This window comes from Gigantopelta aegis, chromosome 9, assembly GCF_016097555.1.
Source record: "Gigantopelta aegis isolate Gae_Host chromosome 9, Gae_host_genome, whole genome shotgun sequence".
In the NCBI taxonomy this organism is placed as follows: domain Eukaryota; kingdom Metazoa; phylum Mollusca; class Gastropoda; order Neomphalida; family Peltospiridae; genus Gigantopelta; species Gigantopelta aegis.
In genome coordinates this window covers 26,719,727-26,737,395 of record NC_054707.1, presented here as the reverse complement: position 1 = coordinate 26,737,395, position 17,669 = coordinate 26,719,727, and the positions used below count along the sequence as shown (strand labels likewise).

General features: G+C 33.6%; 1 protein-coding gene across 8 annotated transcripts in view; it reads right to left on the bottom strand.

Moving 5' to 3' along the window:
* LOC121381093 (liprin-beta-1-like) overlaps positions 1 to 17,669 on the bottom strand; it is a 225,488-nt gene that overhangs the window by 38,845 nt on the left and 168,974 nt on the right. For 6 of the 8 annotated variants that reach the window (XM_041510196.1, XM_041510197.1, XM_041510199.1 and 3 more), the window contains 4 exons: positions 11,190 to 11,321; positions 8,549 to 8,657; positions 7,493 to 7,555; positions 226 to 287 (listed from right to left, as the gene is read on the bottom strand). In XM_041510196.1, the coding sequence (XP_041366130.1) occupies positions 226 to 287; positions 7,493 to 7,555; positions 8,549 to 8,657; positions 11,190 to 11,321 (366 nt within the window). The remainder of the gene's footprint in view (positions 1 to 225; positions 288 to 7,492; positions 7,556 to 8,548; positions 8,658 to 11,189; positions 11,322 to 17,669) is intronic. The other 2 variants (XM_041510198.1, XM_041510203.1) reach the window with 1 other exon arrangement.

Here is a 17,669-nt window from a genome sequence, read left to right as displayed (position 1 = left end):
CCAGGAAGTCTGCAACTCATGTTGGTTTTTGTATTCTTTATGAGAAACTGGAGACTAACCATAAAACCAATTATTATGAATACTGAATAGCAGCATCCAATCATCGGAAATTAAATTTCACTGCTAATGTTAATAAGGTGGTATAACTGGATGTTTTGTAAGAGATTAAAAATAAAGAAATAATTATGGCAATGGACACTACATTATGTAAAAAAACCACGATACCTTTTCTTCATTTGCCAACATAAGTGACTCTACCGCCCTCTTCAAATTTGCAACTTCTGTTTCTGTAAAAACAATTAAACACTTAGTGAATATTATTTTGCCTTGAAATCATTTGTAATGGATTATAACATCATTATTAGAACATTTCTTTGAGTATATACTATTTATAATAGGATACACAACAGCTGAATAACATATAAGGTCAATGACAATTTTTGCACCACTGTTCTTACATGTACTTCATACACAATAATTATAACATATCCAATAATTATAACATATCCAAAAGTAATTTTATATTTAACAAAGAGTACAATTTTTATAATGTAAATAACGTTCTCTGTTTAAAATATAAGTAACAATTATTTTAACAGCTATTTTATTAACAAGAAATAGCTGTTTTTGAATTTGCCACTTTTAAACTCCCTACAATAGCAGCTGGTTGCATGTTTCTATTTCAGAACAATGAGAAAAAGCAGGGCTTCTCGAATTTTTATAATATTCACTAGCCATGGGAACAGTGATTAAAAACATTTACTAGCCACGATTGAAAATTCACTAGCCCTACTTAACTTTAAGTTAATACATTTGACTAAATACTAGTAATAATCGGATATGTCACCTAAAGAAGGAGATAGAGCTTAAAAACACTAACACTGTGGTGTGTGGGTGAGGGCAGGATATTCATATTTACAAAATGGACTTAACTGCAACATTTAACCCAAAAAATTCACTAGTTGTCGGGCATGGCAATAGTAGTTATTTACTAGCTCAACATTGAATATCACTAGCCATGGGAGTGGGGCTACCATAATCTAGAAGCCCTGTCTAACATGGCAATAGTAGTTATTTACTAGCTCAACATTGAATATCACTAGCCATGGGAGTGGGGCTACCATAATCTAGAAGCCCTGTCTGGCATGACAATAGTAGTTATTTACTAGCTCAACATTGAATATCACTAGCCATGGGAGTGGGGCTACCATAATCTAGAAGCCCTGTCTGGCATGACAACAGTAGTTATTTACTAGCTCAACATTGAATATCACTAGCCATGGGAGTGGGGCTACCATAATCTAGAAGCCCTGTCTGGCATGACAATAGTAGTTATTTTCTAGCTCAACATTGAATATCACTAGCCATGGGAGTGGGGCTACCATAATCTAGAAGCCCTGTCTAACATGGCAATAGTAGTCATTTACTAGCTCAACATTGAATATCACTAGCCATGGGAGTGGGGCTACCATAATCTAGAAGCCCTGTCTAACATGGCAATAGTAGTCATTTACTAGCTCAACATTGAATATCACTAGCCATGGGAGTGGGGCTACCATAATCTAGAAGCCCTGTCTAACATGGCAATAGTAGTCATTTACTAGCTCAACATTGAATATCACTAGCCATGGGAGTGGGGCTACCATAATCTAGAAGCCCTGTCTAACATGGTAATAGTAGTTATTTACTAGCTCAACATTGAATATCACTAGCCATGGGAGTGGGGCTACCATAATCTAGAAGCCCTGGAAAAAGTTTCAATGAAAAACTGCTACAGGATTGTTTTTTTATTGCAAGATGACTAATGCATCTTTGATTGAACAAAATACTGTAATATAAAAAAATTGCACACTTTACAAAATAATGATATGAAGTAAAATTACGGTAACATGTTATATTTAACCGTCTGTCGATTATCTTAGAAAAATGTTTGACAATATTTTTATTTATACTGAGAAAGGATTCAATATTATTATTTTTTTTTTTTTTTTTTACCATAATGGATCCAAGTTATATGAAAACAAAAAATTGTAATTTATATACATGTATAGGGTGTCGTGTTGTAGTCATATCATGAAACTTTTTTTATTTATATTATTGAACACTACATGTATTCTAAGAGTTGTTCCAGAACTGTTCATATTAGATGGTGAATGAAGTGGGTGATTGAATTTTTTATTACTTTTTTTTTTTTTTTTTTTGTATAACCAAGTATGCATAGGGGAAAAAATGTGGTCCACCCACAAGGACTAAAATAATAATTACAGTGCCTCTTCCAATCTCATGTAAATCATTCGTGGGACACACCTAACATATAATATAAAAAAAAAAAGGTATAACTTTGAGACATCATACCCGGTAACTTACTTTATCTACTTCTGTAAATGCAAGTCTGTTAATTCCCTGCATTTTTAATCATAAGCCATAAAAAATGCAAACAACGGTTCACATCTTACACCGAGCCCTGGTATCCTGGGATCATCAACAGACTTGTACATGTTATCCAGTTCATCAAGTACACACAGCGATTATTAGTACATTTTAGCATCAAAACACCACACATCAAAAACAAATCACCTAATACGCAAGACTGAGAAAATATATTACATATGTGAGAGCAAATAAAGAAAGTTGTGATTCATAAACAAAATATTGGGGTAGGATTTATGGGATGTGTGGAAAGGTGGGTGAAAGAATTAATTCCACATGTTCTAACAATTTCTCAGACATTACCTACTTTTGCCATGGTGGCACAGTAATGCTCTTTAAATGATCTTAATAATCTATCCATATTTGCTCATTATTGCCCTTCAGTCAAGCTCTTTATTGTATTAAACACTTCTTTTGACTGGTTACCTTGAAGACACTGAACACAGAGAGTGAACCTGTCATTATATTGAATGGCAGTACCCCCAGGGGAATGCTCGTGTCTGTGTAGAGCTTTGAGTGCGGAGAAAATTCAATTAACTTACAAAAGGTGTTGTATGATGAAGCTACAGATAAAAGCTTTCACCTGATTGGTCCGATTAGTTCCACTTCTTATTACTGATTACCATGTTTACAGTCCATAGCACTTTTTTCATTTACTTTGTTATTTTTATGGCAGACAGTAAAATGTGAATGAGAATCTTAAAATCAACTATCTGAGCAATCAAATCAATGTTGACATACCAACATATGGCATTCTTGGGCACAGATTAAAGGCAGGGGGAGGGGGGGGGGGGGAGGAGGAGAGAATCGCCCTAAATTTACAGACTCCCTCCCACTGCAATTACTATTAAACAGCCACCTGTCTAAAGAAACCACCTTTCTGTTACAGCAAATAATCTAGTGTAGTACATATATTTTGTGGATACTCCAATGGGCGTCTTAGCTGAAACAGGTGGAGATAACTCTATTCCAGATGGCGCGACGATCGACAGGGTCCCAGAAAGCTGGTTTGTCTCTGACTGGCTTCAGGTTATAAGCGACCAACTGAATGACTTGAAATTACGTATCGGTTTGTTTTAACAGTAAAGTAATATTTTAAATATCAGAATGTGTTTTGTTACATTTTTCTTATTGTTTATCTAATTGGGAAAAGTACATAAACAAATTTTGGGTGGCAAAGTTGAGTTTTTATGCGGCAAAGTGTACCCATGCACACGTTTTTATACAGTGTCAACACGAACGCATTGAGTATTATACAAAATATATATTTATTACCTTTAATGTTAATGTCTTTTCCACCATATCTAAGTATATAAAATACTAGACCGCCCTGTGTAGGAACGTCCTGTATAGAGCCGTCATCACTATATATATATATTTTTTGTTTAATACTACACACCCACACGTTATACCATCGACGTCCCAAACTGCGTTCACCTAACAACAAAAACACGAATACAATATTTACGGAAATATTATTCTACATTTTTCAGCTACGATACGTGTAACAAAATAGATTTTAATCATTTAACGTAAAATAATCAACAATTTGGATGTAAAACAAATCCATTCTAGTAAACAAAAGTGAAACACCCTACAGTAAACAGAAAAAAGTGCGACGTTTCTAACTGCGTTCTGGCGCATGCGTTTGCAAAAAGTATCGTAATGCGCATGTGCAGTTTATCATTTTCCATTTTTAAGACAACTACATGAAAAAATATATGTTTCTTAATTAGGTACAGTTGTCGAACACTTAATTTATTCAATTGTTTTAAAGGAAAAATGTCCGCGTTTTATCAACACATCGCTCACACTTGATGTCAATACTGACAGGCATTATGTCCATACCTGCGCATATTTTGTAAAAAAAAAATTTTTTTTAATGAATTGATTCTAAATTAACAAAATTTATATACTCAAAATTATTTACAACTGTTATGAATGGATTATGAATACTATTCACTACAATAGAGGCACAAAAATGTAGCATACCTTTTGCAGATCGAATATAATAATTGAAAACAAATTCTAACAACAGAGGTCCTAAAAATCATAAACATTAATTTTTTTGGCCTTGTTGATCTGGCACGTGTGAGGTCATGTGACACGCACCGAATGTTAATTCATCTTTCTCCATTTTAAGTCAATTTCTACGAGTCATGTGGACCCCATATCGGTAATTTTAAGGAATAAACAAAAACGACTTAGTAAAATTAATGGTTTTAGGGGTTTGTAAAGTTTTGTATTTAGATACTTACTTTTCTTAACTTTCTTAACTTTATTGGTTATAAAAATGTTCCTGAACTGTGAAGAAAAACCGTATACATGAACGACATGCCGATGACAACAAATCGGATGTTGATTGTGCGAACCGTGCACGAGAAAACAAAGTGAACGGAATTTGAAGCATAACGCAGTTAGGGACGTTGACGATATATAAAAACAATCCCGGCTTTTCATATATATTTTATTGATTATTATCCACAATATACATATATTTTCTTTATTATTACTGACTTCCCCCCTCATATCTCAGTACACGTGTAGACAAACGTCAACTGGTAACCATTCACTGCAGTGTATACTATAGACCGTCATGTGCAGAACTGTGCTGTGTAGGAACGTCATCACTATATATATTTTTTAATACTCGCACACGCACATGTTAAATATATATATTCTTTTTTTCCCCGAGTATTATCCAAAATATACATATATTTTCTTTATATACAAAATATATATTTATTCCCTTTACTGTTAATGTGTTTTCCACCATATCTAAGTATATAAAATACTAGACCGCCCTGTGTAGGAACGATACAAAATATATATTTATTCCCTTTACTGTTAATGTGTTTTCCACCATATCTAAGTATATAAAATACTAGACCGCCCTGTGTAGGAACGTACTGTACAGAGTCGTCATCATTATATATATTTTTAATACTATTATCCACAATATACATATATTTTCTTTATTATTATTCACTGCAGCGTATACTATAGACCGTCCTGTACAGAGCCGATACGGTTTCGGTCCCTTATGATCGTGATATAACAAAGAATGACAAAGCAATGAAAAAATGCAGCTATTGTCCTAGTTTGTTGGACCCTGACGAGTGACGCGCCACCTGTTTTATTATCTCCCCTGTTCTGAGCTAAGACGCCCATTACGACTTAGTCAGCAATACTGTTTATTTTATTTTGAGTGAAATCTAAGCTGTCCTTCTCAATGTTTGGTGCAAGATCAATTCGCAAGTTAAAGATAACCAATATTGACGAGTAGTGAGTTGGGTATTCTATTTATTACTTATTGTTATTCCAGGTTTTATGGAATATTTTCAAACAATACTGAAATGTACAAATTTGCCAAACTACATGCAAACTATGATATATTGCTCATGATAGAAGTACATTTATAACATACATGCATACACTCACACTCTATTCTATATTCAATTCACAACATTTATGGTCCAACAACAAAATTGTTTTCAGCCTAAAATCAGCACTGCAAAATCAGCATTATGTCAAACTTAGATTTCAACAAGTGGCTCCACAAATATATTGATATACATTGTAGATATACATTCATCACTACACTACAGAATAAAACACCACTGAACAAGGAAGCTTAACTACAAGCCAGAAAGTATTCAGAATAATCTACTTAGCACAAAAATCAGTTCATATTTCTTCAAAGATGTTGCATAAATGTTATGCTATTTGGCAAAAAGCAATAAATCTTCTTGAATGGTCCTTGCTATAGATCAACATGTAAAACATGAAAGTATAATGAATATTACACACATTTTCCCATTAAAAATAATTTTAGAACTGTTACAAATTAACATAATTGTAAAGTTAGTAAAACATGATATCATACAACTTATTCAGTGTGATTTGAAAAGGTCAGACAAAGAAATGACCATGTTAACATACATCCCCATGGTTGAAAATTAGCAGTCGCTCAATTGCCTGAGGCAACCTTTATTGGCTATGGGTGATCACAAATTTTATAAAATTATTCCATCTGGCGACAAGTATTTGTTAAAAAAAACATGTATCTTTTTAATAAATAAAATTCTAGTCTATTTTATTTTAAATTGTTTTCAAATAAACATTAAACTGCCCAATTTTATCTATATTATTATTATTATTTATTCTTTTTATTTTTGTTTCAACCTATTTTGTAGCCTGGCTAATTACCTAGCCCTCCTTTGGTCTAATTGCAAACAGTAGGCAAATAACTGTTGGTACATGTACAATAGCCATGTTAATAACTTGCTGAATGTTTATATCACAAATTTTTATTAAATATCATTTAATAAAAGTGTGATTTAAAAACAAAATTCACTTTACTCTTGAATAAAAATTAGTTTGGTTTTCGTTCATATTTTTAATATAGTAATAAATAACTAATTTTATTAAGAATGATCTTCTATGCATAACCTTACAGGTAGGTTACAATCAGTTTTGCTTGGTAAAGTACATGCATGAGAAGGAAATCTGAAACATATTTAGGTTAGGTTGTCCCTGTGGAGCACCGAATTTAGGGGTTCTGTTAACAACAACAATTGTGATCCTTCAAAATAGCATTACGACTATGGTATACATGTACATACATGTAGTTACATACAACCAATATGATAGTATTCAGTTATGACACGTTTAATGTGATTATTTGAGGGCTGGTTAAATTTAATAAAGACTGGTAAAAATGTTTTAACTGGTCTTGTTGACCACCATGTTTTTAAAGTGGAGTTTGAACATTACATCCCTCTCTCTCTTTATTGCTAACTTTTTCTTTCTCGTGCACACACAAACACAAAATCAATGGTATTGTGAAAGAAAGATTTTTTGTTCTACTTGATCTTTGTTGTACCCAGCATGTAATATAGGCATGTACATAAAATCAGGTTAAAAAGATCCCTATTCCTACAATATACAAATAAGCCACCACCACCATCTAAACTTCAAATTGTCTAACTGGCATGCAAGAAAAGGGTAGGGAGTAGTATATTTTTAGTTGGGCTAACGAAACTGGTCACCCATGGCTTACGTTTTCGTTTTAGCGTATCTAGGGTTCTGTCACGATCTAACGTGCATTCAGATGACATGTTTCCTGAAAGTGAATTCAATAAATAGCCAAACATTCTTTCAGGGACATTTCTGAAAACAAAACCTACTTATAGTACATATTCAGCAGAAAACCCCAAAACAATGGAAAAATGTGTAATAACTTTAAGTCCCCCAAAACCCCACAACATCAACACACACCCTACCACCCCCCCCCCCCCCCCGGAAAAGAAGAAGAAAAGTAACATGAATTAAATGTTAAATATACATCTGAAATTGATTGTACATGTGTATTTTATTTTTATTATTTTATTATAATTTTATTTTAATTAGAATAGAGGGCTTATCCAGTAGGTACATTTAACATGGATTAATTTACACATACAATGGATAAACAATAGTTCATATTTTATGTGCTATCACCAAAAAGTCTCTGGGTTTTTTTTTTTCGTACTGCAGTTTAATGATACATGTTTAAATGTTAAAAGTTAATAAACCCCATCCTCAACTTTATTTCTTATACAGAATTTTTTTTTTAATTACTTTTTATTTTGAGATTCAATAAATACTATAGATAACAGCCATGCAAACAGAATTTAAATGTGCCAAATTGTAATTATTTGAATGTGAATGAAGTTTTAATCACAACAATATCAATGCTGGATTATCTGACATTGTTAAAAAGCCAAGGCTCAGGAAACATAGATACCTGTATGTACATGTATCTAAATCAAACTGCTTTCTTCTCTACACCTCCTCCCACAAACAAGTAATTATTGCACTAAAAATTAATTCCGTACTTATTTGCATGCATATACTTTTTAAAAGGTGTAATATTTACTGCAAGATGAAAACCCCCAAAAGTATTAATATACTTTGTTCAGCCATCTCGAGTAAAATTATATAACTAAGCAAATCAAATCTCCAGTCATAGGGGAATTTATGACAATACATGACAAAAGAATGCAAGGCAACAACAATGGCATGACAACAGCATAGTGGCATACATTATCATGAGATTGATCAAAATCAAACATACCCCCATATTCTGGACCATAACCTGTTCCATTCCGCAACATTTGATTACGCAACTCGGAAATCTCAGCATCTTTCACGGTCAGCCTGGTCTGGAGATCTCCGATCTGTCTCTGAAAACCAATCAGAACTAAAATATAACAAGCTATCTCACCTGAAACATTAATAAGGAAGGGAGGAATGTTTTATTTTCATACTCGACACAATTTAATTACGGTTATATGGCATACAGGACATAGTTAACTTAAATGTCCTCAGAGATAATATGAGGAAACTTGCTCCCCTACTCAAAAAGGTTACTATTTCCAATTAGCTGCCAAGGATCTTTTATATGTAGCATCCCACAACCATACCATGGCTTTTGTTACATCAGTTGTGAAACACTGATTGGAACGAGAAGTAGTCTAAAGGGACCACCGACTAAACATTTATAAAGTTACCAACCCTAGTTCCCCAAATATGTACCAAGCTACTACAAACAACAATACAATCAGAAGCATATTGGATTTGCCCAAATTGATAAGTTAAATGAGCAGTTGTAAGTAATGTGTAATGTAATGGTGAGAAACACTTTCCTGTAGCCAAGGTCAGTGGCTTTAAATGAGCAGTTGTAAGTAATGTGTAATGTAATGGTGAGAAACACTTTCCTGTAGCCAAGGTCAGTGGCTTTAAATGAGCAGTTGTAAGTAATGTGTAATGTAATGGTGAGAAACACTTTCCTGTAGCCAAGGTCAGTAGTAATGTGTAATATAATGTAATGTGTAATGTGTAATGTAATGGTGAGAAACACTTTCCTGTTGCCAAGGTCAGTAGTAATGTGTAATGTAATGGTGAGAAACACTTTCCTGTAGCCAAGGTCAGTAGTAATGTGTAATGTAATGTGTAATGTGTAATGTAATGTGTAATGTGTAATGGTGAGAAACACTTTCCTGTAGCCAAGGTCAGTAGTAATGTGTAATGTAATGTGTAATGTGTAATGTAATGTGTAATGTGTAATGGTGAGAAACACTTTCCTGTAGCCAAGGTCAGTAGTAATGTGTAATGTAATGTGTAATGTGTAATGTAATGTGTAATGTAATGTGTAATGTGTAATGTGTAATGGTGAGAAACACTTTCCTGTAGCCAAGGTCAGTAGTAATGTGTAATGTAATGTGTAATGTAATGTGTAATGTGTAATGGTGAGAAACACTTTCCTGTAGCCAAGGTCAGTAGTAATGTGTAATGTAATGTGTAATGTGTAATGTAATGTGTAATGTGTAATGGTGAGAAACACTTTCCTGTAGCCAAGGTCAGTAGTAATGTGTAATGTAATGTGTAATGTGTAATGTAATGTGTAATGTGTAATGTGTAATGGTGAGAAACACTTTCCTGTAGCCAAGGTCAGTAGTAATGTGTAATGTAATGTGTAATGTAATGTGTAATGTGTAATGTGTAATGTAATGTGTAGTGTGTAATGTGTAATGGTGAGAAACACTTTCCTGTAGCCAAGGTCAGTAGTAATGTGTAATGTAATGTGTAATGTGTAATGTAATGTGTAATGTGTAATGTGTAATGGTGAGAAACACTTTCCTGTAGCCAAGGTCAGTAGTAATGTGTAATGTAATGTGTAATGTGTAATGTAATGTGTAATGTGTAGTGTGTAATGTGTAATGGTGAGAAACACTTTCCTGTAGCCAAGGTCAGTAGTAATGTGTAATGTAATGTGTAATGTGTAATGTAATGTGTAATGTGTAATGGTGAGAAACACTTTCCTGTAGCCAAGGTCAGTAGTAATGTGTAATGTAATGTGTAATGTGTAATGTAATGTGTAATGTGTAATGGTGAGAAACACTTTCCTGTAGCCAAGGTCAGTAGTAATGTGTAATGTAATGTGTAATGTGTAATGTAATGTGTAATGTGTAATGGTGAGAAACACTTTCCTGTAGCCAAGGTCAGTGGCTTTAAAGGGACAGACCCTAGTTTTTAAACATTACAGCATATTTTTCACTATTAGAAACGTTTATTATCATTAAAATCAAACTTCACTTATATTTTATTGTTTAGATAATCCATTTTCGTAGAACTGAAATGTTTCTAATCATCCTGGTGTTTCTAATACCACAAAATGCATTTATTATATTTTTAAAAATACACATATGTCTGAGAAATAGAGGTTATTGAATCAACTTCTAATGTTCTATAGTCTTATTTTTAAGCATATTTAACACCATAGACTCTTGTTTCACTCTGTTGTAACTTTATCCAAATGTGTTACAGGTTTGTAGATTAACTAAATTTAGTGTCTATTTTTACGAGTTGAAACTAGGGTCTGTGCCTTTAATAACACATGAGCCATCGATATACCAGTTATGTCAAATGAAAGCACCTTGAGTTCCCAGATAATCACACTCTTTAACATCAAGCCTGCTGAATGTTGGTATAGCCAGAAGCAGCAGCAATGAGAACATTATCAATATTGTTACTGTTCATGAACCTAACCCTACTGGTTACCCGCTTATGAGTAAACCCAAAATGTGCAAAAACTGGAACCAGCTAGGCAACATGGAAAGCAATAATCTATCATAATGGTATCAAAAGAATGCTTATTTTGTACACTATAAAATTTAGGAAATGACATGAATGATGCAAATGCATGATGAAATCACCTCGGCCATCCGCAGCTTGTCATCAAGATCATGTCTGTCTTTGTCGGCTGCCGACAGCTTAATCTTCAGACTGGAAATTTCAGCCATCAAGTCCAGCTTGTGGGTTTCCAGTGAGGTTCTTGTCAACAGCTCCTGCAAAACACAACATTGAAATATTTAAAACACCTCAAATAATTACATATTATTTTTTATGGGTGGTAAGTCCATGTACTTCTCCCAGTGTGATCCGAATTGGAGCAGCTAAAGAAAACCCATACATATACATCTACATGTTGTCTTCAGGACTATAACACTGATCTACCCGTAAGAGGCACATTGGGTTACTTCCCAATCTAACAATGCTCCATATATAGTGCAGTATGTTATGTGATGTTGTTGTTAAGCCATCGGACATAAGGCTAGTAGGTACAGGGTTCGCAGCCTGGTACCGACTCCCACCCAGAGTGAGTTTTAACGACTCAATAGGTAGGTGTAAGACCACTACACCCTCTTTTCTCTCACTAACCACAACCAACTAACAACTAACCCATTGTCCTGGATACAGCCCAGATAGCTGAGATGCAGGCCCAGGACAGCATGCTTGCATGTTAATTGGATATAGGCACGAAAATAAGTTGAAATGAATGAATGAATGTGTTATTCCATCGGAAGCAGACTCCATATAAAAGACACAGTGTTTTTAATCAAAGTAATAATCTATGATGCAGCAATGAGTTTCTTATCTCATTCTCTTGACAAAATATGTTTTACTCTTCACTAGATGAATTGCGACATCTTATTTGTTCCAAGAATACACACCATAATGCATGTTTGCGAGGTGTAAATTTTACTAACAACCATTGGTATCTATAATGACTGAGTACCACAGATTAAAACACTATGCTGGGGAGTTACCAAGGGCTGCATCTGAATTGATCCCATGTTAGTGGGCAGAGATACAGTAAGTGGGTTTTTGTTAACATTTTATTTGTACCATGTATGCATGAGAATAATATATAGCAGACAGACCCACCAGACATAAAATAATAATTACCATGCCTCCCCCACCAATGTATTCAAATTGCTTTTTATCTTGAATAATAATCAATGACTTTTGAAACGACTGCATCCCATGTTTGCTATGAGTTAGTATTAGATTAAAAAAAATGGTCATTGCTATTCACATTAAACATAAATTTCTTAACATTTTTGTCCCATATGTTTTTATTTTATATATTATGTCCCAGAAGGTTAAATTCAAAATGGTCTGGTAAGTTCATAAGTAAAAATATCAAACAGCAATAGAAGATCAGAATCTCTGAGGAAATGATGTTTATATTACCATGGCAACAAAGTAGAATAGCACACAAAAAGAATAAACATGTCTAACAGTAATACGTACATCACATAAATACATATAAATAAGTTATAAACAAATGAAGATCAATTATAGACACAGCATACAATGTGATGATATTTCCAACAATACTGTCCACTGTACGTTAATGTCAAGAAGACATGCACGTCCCAGAGAAGAAAGCATGAAGTAAGAAATCCCAATCTTACAGCTGCACCTACACACCTATCAACACTGGTGACACCACCTTTCAGAGAATCTCTTACGAGTTGTCCATTTGAAAATAAGTAAAATATCTCACATAAACTACTATCAAGACAATTACATAGTAACAATCCTCCGTGGGTAAATATTAGGAACTCAAATCCATATGGTCTTGGCTTTTTGTAGCTAGAAACACAACTTACCTTCCAAAAAAATGTCGTAAGTGATCTTTTATTTGCACGTCAACAGCAGAAAAAAATCTACACCGCAAACATTTTTACACCGTATCTGTGGGAAGTGTGGAAACACTGATTAAGCCAAGAGGTTGAAGGGTTTAGTCCCCAGACTATACTATTTTTACCAACATATTTCTTTGGCTATGAATACAAGTAATTTGGGAAACGTTTTAAAAACACTTAAATCTTCATGAAGTAATTGAACATATTAATTATTTGCTTAATTAATATACTGCACATTATTTCCTGGTAAAAAAAAAAGTTTAAGTGAGATTTATAAGTAAAACATGCTAACCTAATAATGATTTTAGGAATATTACATAAATTCTTTAGTTTGACATGTTGAAAAACAGTTTAAAATAATAATAAAAATAATTTTAAAACACACCAAAGATGCCATTTGCTACAAAACAAGTATACGTGCACAGTGTAGTGTGTAAAGCACATCTTTCAAGATGTGTAACTCACATGTCTAGTACAAGCAATGAGGTTACTCCCTGATGAAATGTTTGCGGATGCACCCAGCGTTAGCAACCAATGGACAATTAATAAATGGAAGTAAAGAAAAGGAATGTTTGTGTAACAATACCTCAGCACATTTTATGCTATGGCTATTTGATGTCTAATATTTTATTCTTCCTGCAAGAGAGGAAACACACTGCTGACACACAATATTAAGCTACTTCTACTGAAAATGCACCAAGGGGTCTTTGATATACACTTCTCCACAGACTGCACATACCACAACCTTTCATGTACTGGTTGGGATTGTAAAAAGGTAACCAATCGTGTAAAACATGGCACCTCAGCCGAGCACCCTACCACTGAGCTACAACCCGCATCTGTGATAAACTGAAGGTATGAATATATAGGAGTCTTTAATAACATAAAATAATATAATAAAACCAAAAACTGGCTTTGAGTAACATCTATCAGTACAAAGCTGTATATAATACATGTTCATAACACAATATTCAAGCACATGAAATAGATCAAAACATCACACAGGTGAGGCAAATGCTTAAAATTTACATAGAGATTATTATACAAGCTTGTGTGTTCTACTGATTTTACCAGTGTCTGGATTGTTGTATTGTCCGAGCGAGTTTCGTAAAATCAGTACAATTCTTTATTATTCATATTATTTTTATGAATAACAGGGACCATGTTAAAAAATTTCAAACGTAACTAAAAAGAGATGACAAAATTATGTCATTTTAGAAAGTGATTACAACTGGCCGCATTATGTTATGATGTCATTCATTGTGCACATGAAATCACGTGTGTCATATTGGTTATATTTCCCTGTATATCTCAAACTATTTGGATAACACAAATATTTATAGAGACTTTAAGTAATACATTAAAAATTATTTCATCATGGAATTTAAAATGTTTACTATTAGATATACATGTACTACAAAGAACATTTTGTTTAGTATCATTTTGTGATTTGTTATGTAAGAACCAGTTACTAATGATGACAGATTTTGTAATCTCATGGCAAATGTATCAGATGAAAAGACAGCAAGATACAAAATATTCTATATTACAAATCATCAGATGTAAACATGCATGTATATTCCTGAACATTACTTTTAATCTCCACAAAATACTGACTCTACATATATGCAAGTGTATTTGTTTGATCCTTCTTCAGATGCACAAGATCAAAGACAATGTTTGCTAGTTTAATGCATATGATGGTTGAAAAACAAAGTACATGTATGTAGATGTTTCCATACTGTCTAAGCTAATTTTGGAACTTCAAGCATGTTTTGAACTGCATTTGGTCTGTTATCAAACTTTGCAAATTTATCTTCAAACACCACATCATGAACCAAATGTCTTGCTGATTATTTTAATATACAGCCAACTGCAAGACATTTTAATATACAGCCAACTGCAAGACATTTTAATATACAGCCAACTGCAAGACATTTTAATATACAGCCAACTGCAAGACATTTTTGTGTGATTATCACCCAAAGTATGACCACACTGATGTAAAAAATCTCAATTTCAAATGTTCTAAATCTGCCTGAGCTCATATAAATAATAAAAGATTCAAAAGCAATGAATCCACACTGGTGAAGAAATAATATTTGGTCTGTTTTTCAATTTGTATCAAGACTTTTTGACAACTTCTTTTTCCCATCTTACATGACACAAACTTTCGTCAGCCACTAAAACAGGTTGTAAAGCTTTTGCTGCATTTTACACTATGCTATTTTGCACCACTATATTTTATTTAACAACAATACAAGAAATAATGAAAATACTCATCTTGTATATTAAGTTTTATTGAAAGACTTGAGTTTGATTCACAGAGCTCATTTCACTAAATAACATGCTAAAAACCAGTTTATAAGATGAAATTCAAGAGAATTAATTAATCTGATGTCTTGATCCTTACTTGATCTGTTTTTCACAAACAACCAGTCACGCTGTTCCCTAGACATGCATAAATAATGATCTTTCAATCAGCATGGTCAATTAATGAATACTTTTCTTCATGTTGTACTTAAACTTAATTATTGATTTTACAAGGAAACTACTTTTCAGCATTTGCTAATCCCTTGGTCATCTTTGCTACATTTATCAAATGCATCAACATTAGTTTTATTAGATTAGCTAAAGCACTATTTAGTTTTATTTATTTATTTTACTATTAACATGATTAACATATTATGAGATATTATAATAGCTGGATTTGAGATTCCAAAAATATATCGATATAAATGTAATTTTAACTAAAACAAATGTTTTTAACTTACTGCATCAAAACCAAAAAGGGGGCGGGATATAGCCAAGTGCTAAAGTGTTCACTTGATGTACGGTTAGTTTGGAATTTATCCCCGTCGGTGGGCCCATTGGGCTATTTCAAGCCAGTGTACTATGACAGGTATATCAATGGCTGTGGTATGTGCTATCCTGTCTGTGGGATGGTGCATATAAAACATCCCTTGCTACTAATGGAAAAAAAGTAGCGGGTTTCCTCTCTATGAATGTCAAAATAACCATACGTTTGACATTCAATAGCTGATGATTAATAAATCAATGTGATCCAGTGGTGTCGTTAAAAAAGAGGCATTTTCCCCACAAAAAAACACCAAATGTTTTAAGATACACAAATGAATGATTCACTCTACAAAGTTTGATACTGTGCATTAATAATAGGGCCTCCACAAGTCCAAAATATTGGACTCGAGTACTCGAGCGTCAAACTCGACCTGGACCCGAGTACCGGATACTTACACTAGATGATAATGAGGTTCAAACTCGACCTGGACCCGAGTACCGGATACTTACACTAGATGATAATGAGGGTCAAACTCGACCTGGACCCGAGTACCGGATACTTACACTAGAAGGTAATGAGGGTCAAACTCGACCCGGACCCGAGTACCCGATACTTACACTAGATGATAATGAGGTTCAAACTCGACCTGGACCCGAGTACCCAATACTTACACTAGATGATAATGAGGGTCAAACTCGACCTGGACCCGAGTACCCGATACTTACACTAGATGATAATGAGGGTCAAACTCGACCTGGACCCGAGTACCGGATACTTACACTAGATGGTAATGAGGGTCAAACTTGACCTGGACCCAAGTACCTTTTTACATCTTTTTATAACCATCTATGATTCCAACCAGTCATTACTCAATATTCAAATGAGGTATGAATAAAGTGGGAATTATGTTAATATAGGAAATACGTCATTTTGCATATGCCTACATAATAACAAACTAGTGCATAACATTTTTGTGTTATTTTATTGAATATGCTACATATTTTATAATAAACTACATAGCATATAATATTGTAAGTACTAATACACAAAGGTTTTTCATACTCTCTAGTGGCTATAATTTCAGAGGTACATATACATATACATGTACTGCTTGTTTCTGTATAATATGGCTGAACTTTGAGCTAGCTGTTGCTACATGTACTCTGTCTTGTTACTAGTATTGTAAATTGCTTCTTATGATGAATTACAAATCATTTCAAAGCATACCAAAATGTTTTGAAGGTTTCATATCAAACTTACATCTACAATGTTATTTTGAAATACACGCACTGTTTCACCGTCAGAAACACGTTCATATAACTTACTGGCTAATCGCGTTATGTCTCTACTGACAAAATAAGTTTACCTAAAAAATATTTCAAATTTGTGGCTTTCACTTCTATTAATGGTGTCCTGGACACACATCTCAGCTATCTGGGCTGTCTGTCCAGGACAGTGGGTTCATTGTTAGTTGTTAGTGGTTAGGGAAAGAGAAGAGGATGTAGTGATCTTACATTTACCCATCGAGTCATTAAAAATTTGCTCTGGGTGGGAGCCGGTACTGGGCAGCAAACCCATGTTTTAGCAAAATATTTGCTTATTATTGGCTAGAATAAAAAATACAGCTTACAGCTCTCAGAGAAAAATATAAAATAAAGAAAACAAACTATGACAGTGATTTACTTTACTTATAAACTCTGCATACTAACTTTTTTCAATTGCCACAAAATGAAAGTCTATTTTTTTAAACCTTTCCATTTCATCATACATAAACAACATGTTCATCTTGGACAGTTTACGCCTACACCTACAAAAACATATTCTGGCTAAGTTACAAAACAAATAGTCCATCAGACATTTTATTTAGAACAAGTTTTATTGTCAGATCAAAGAGGAAACAG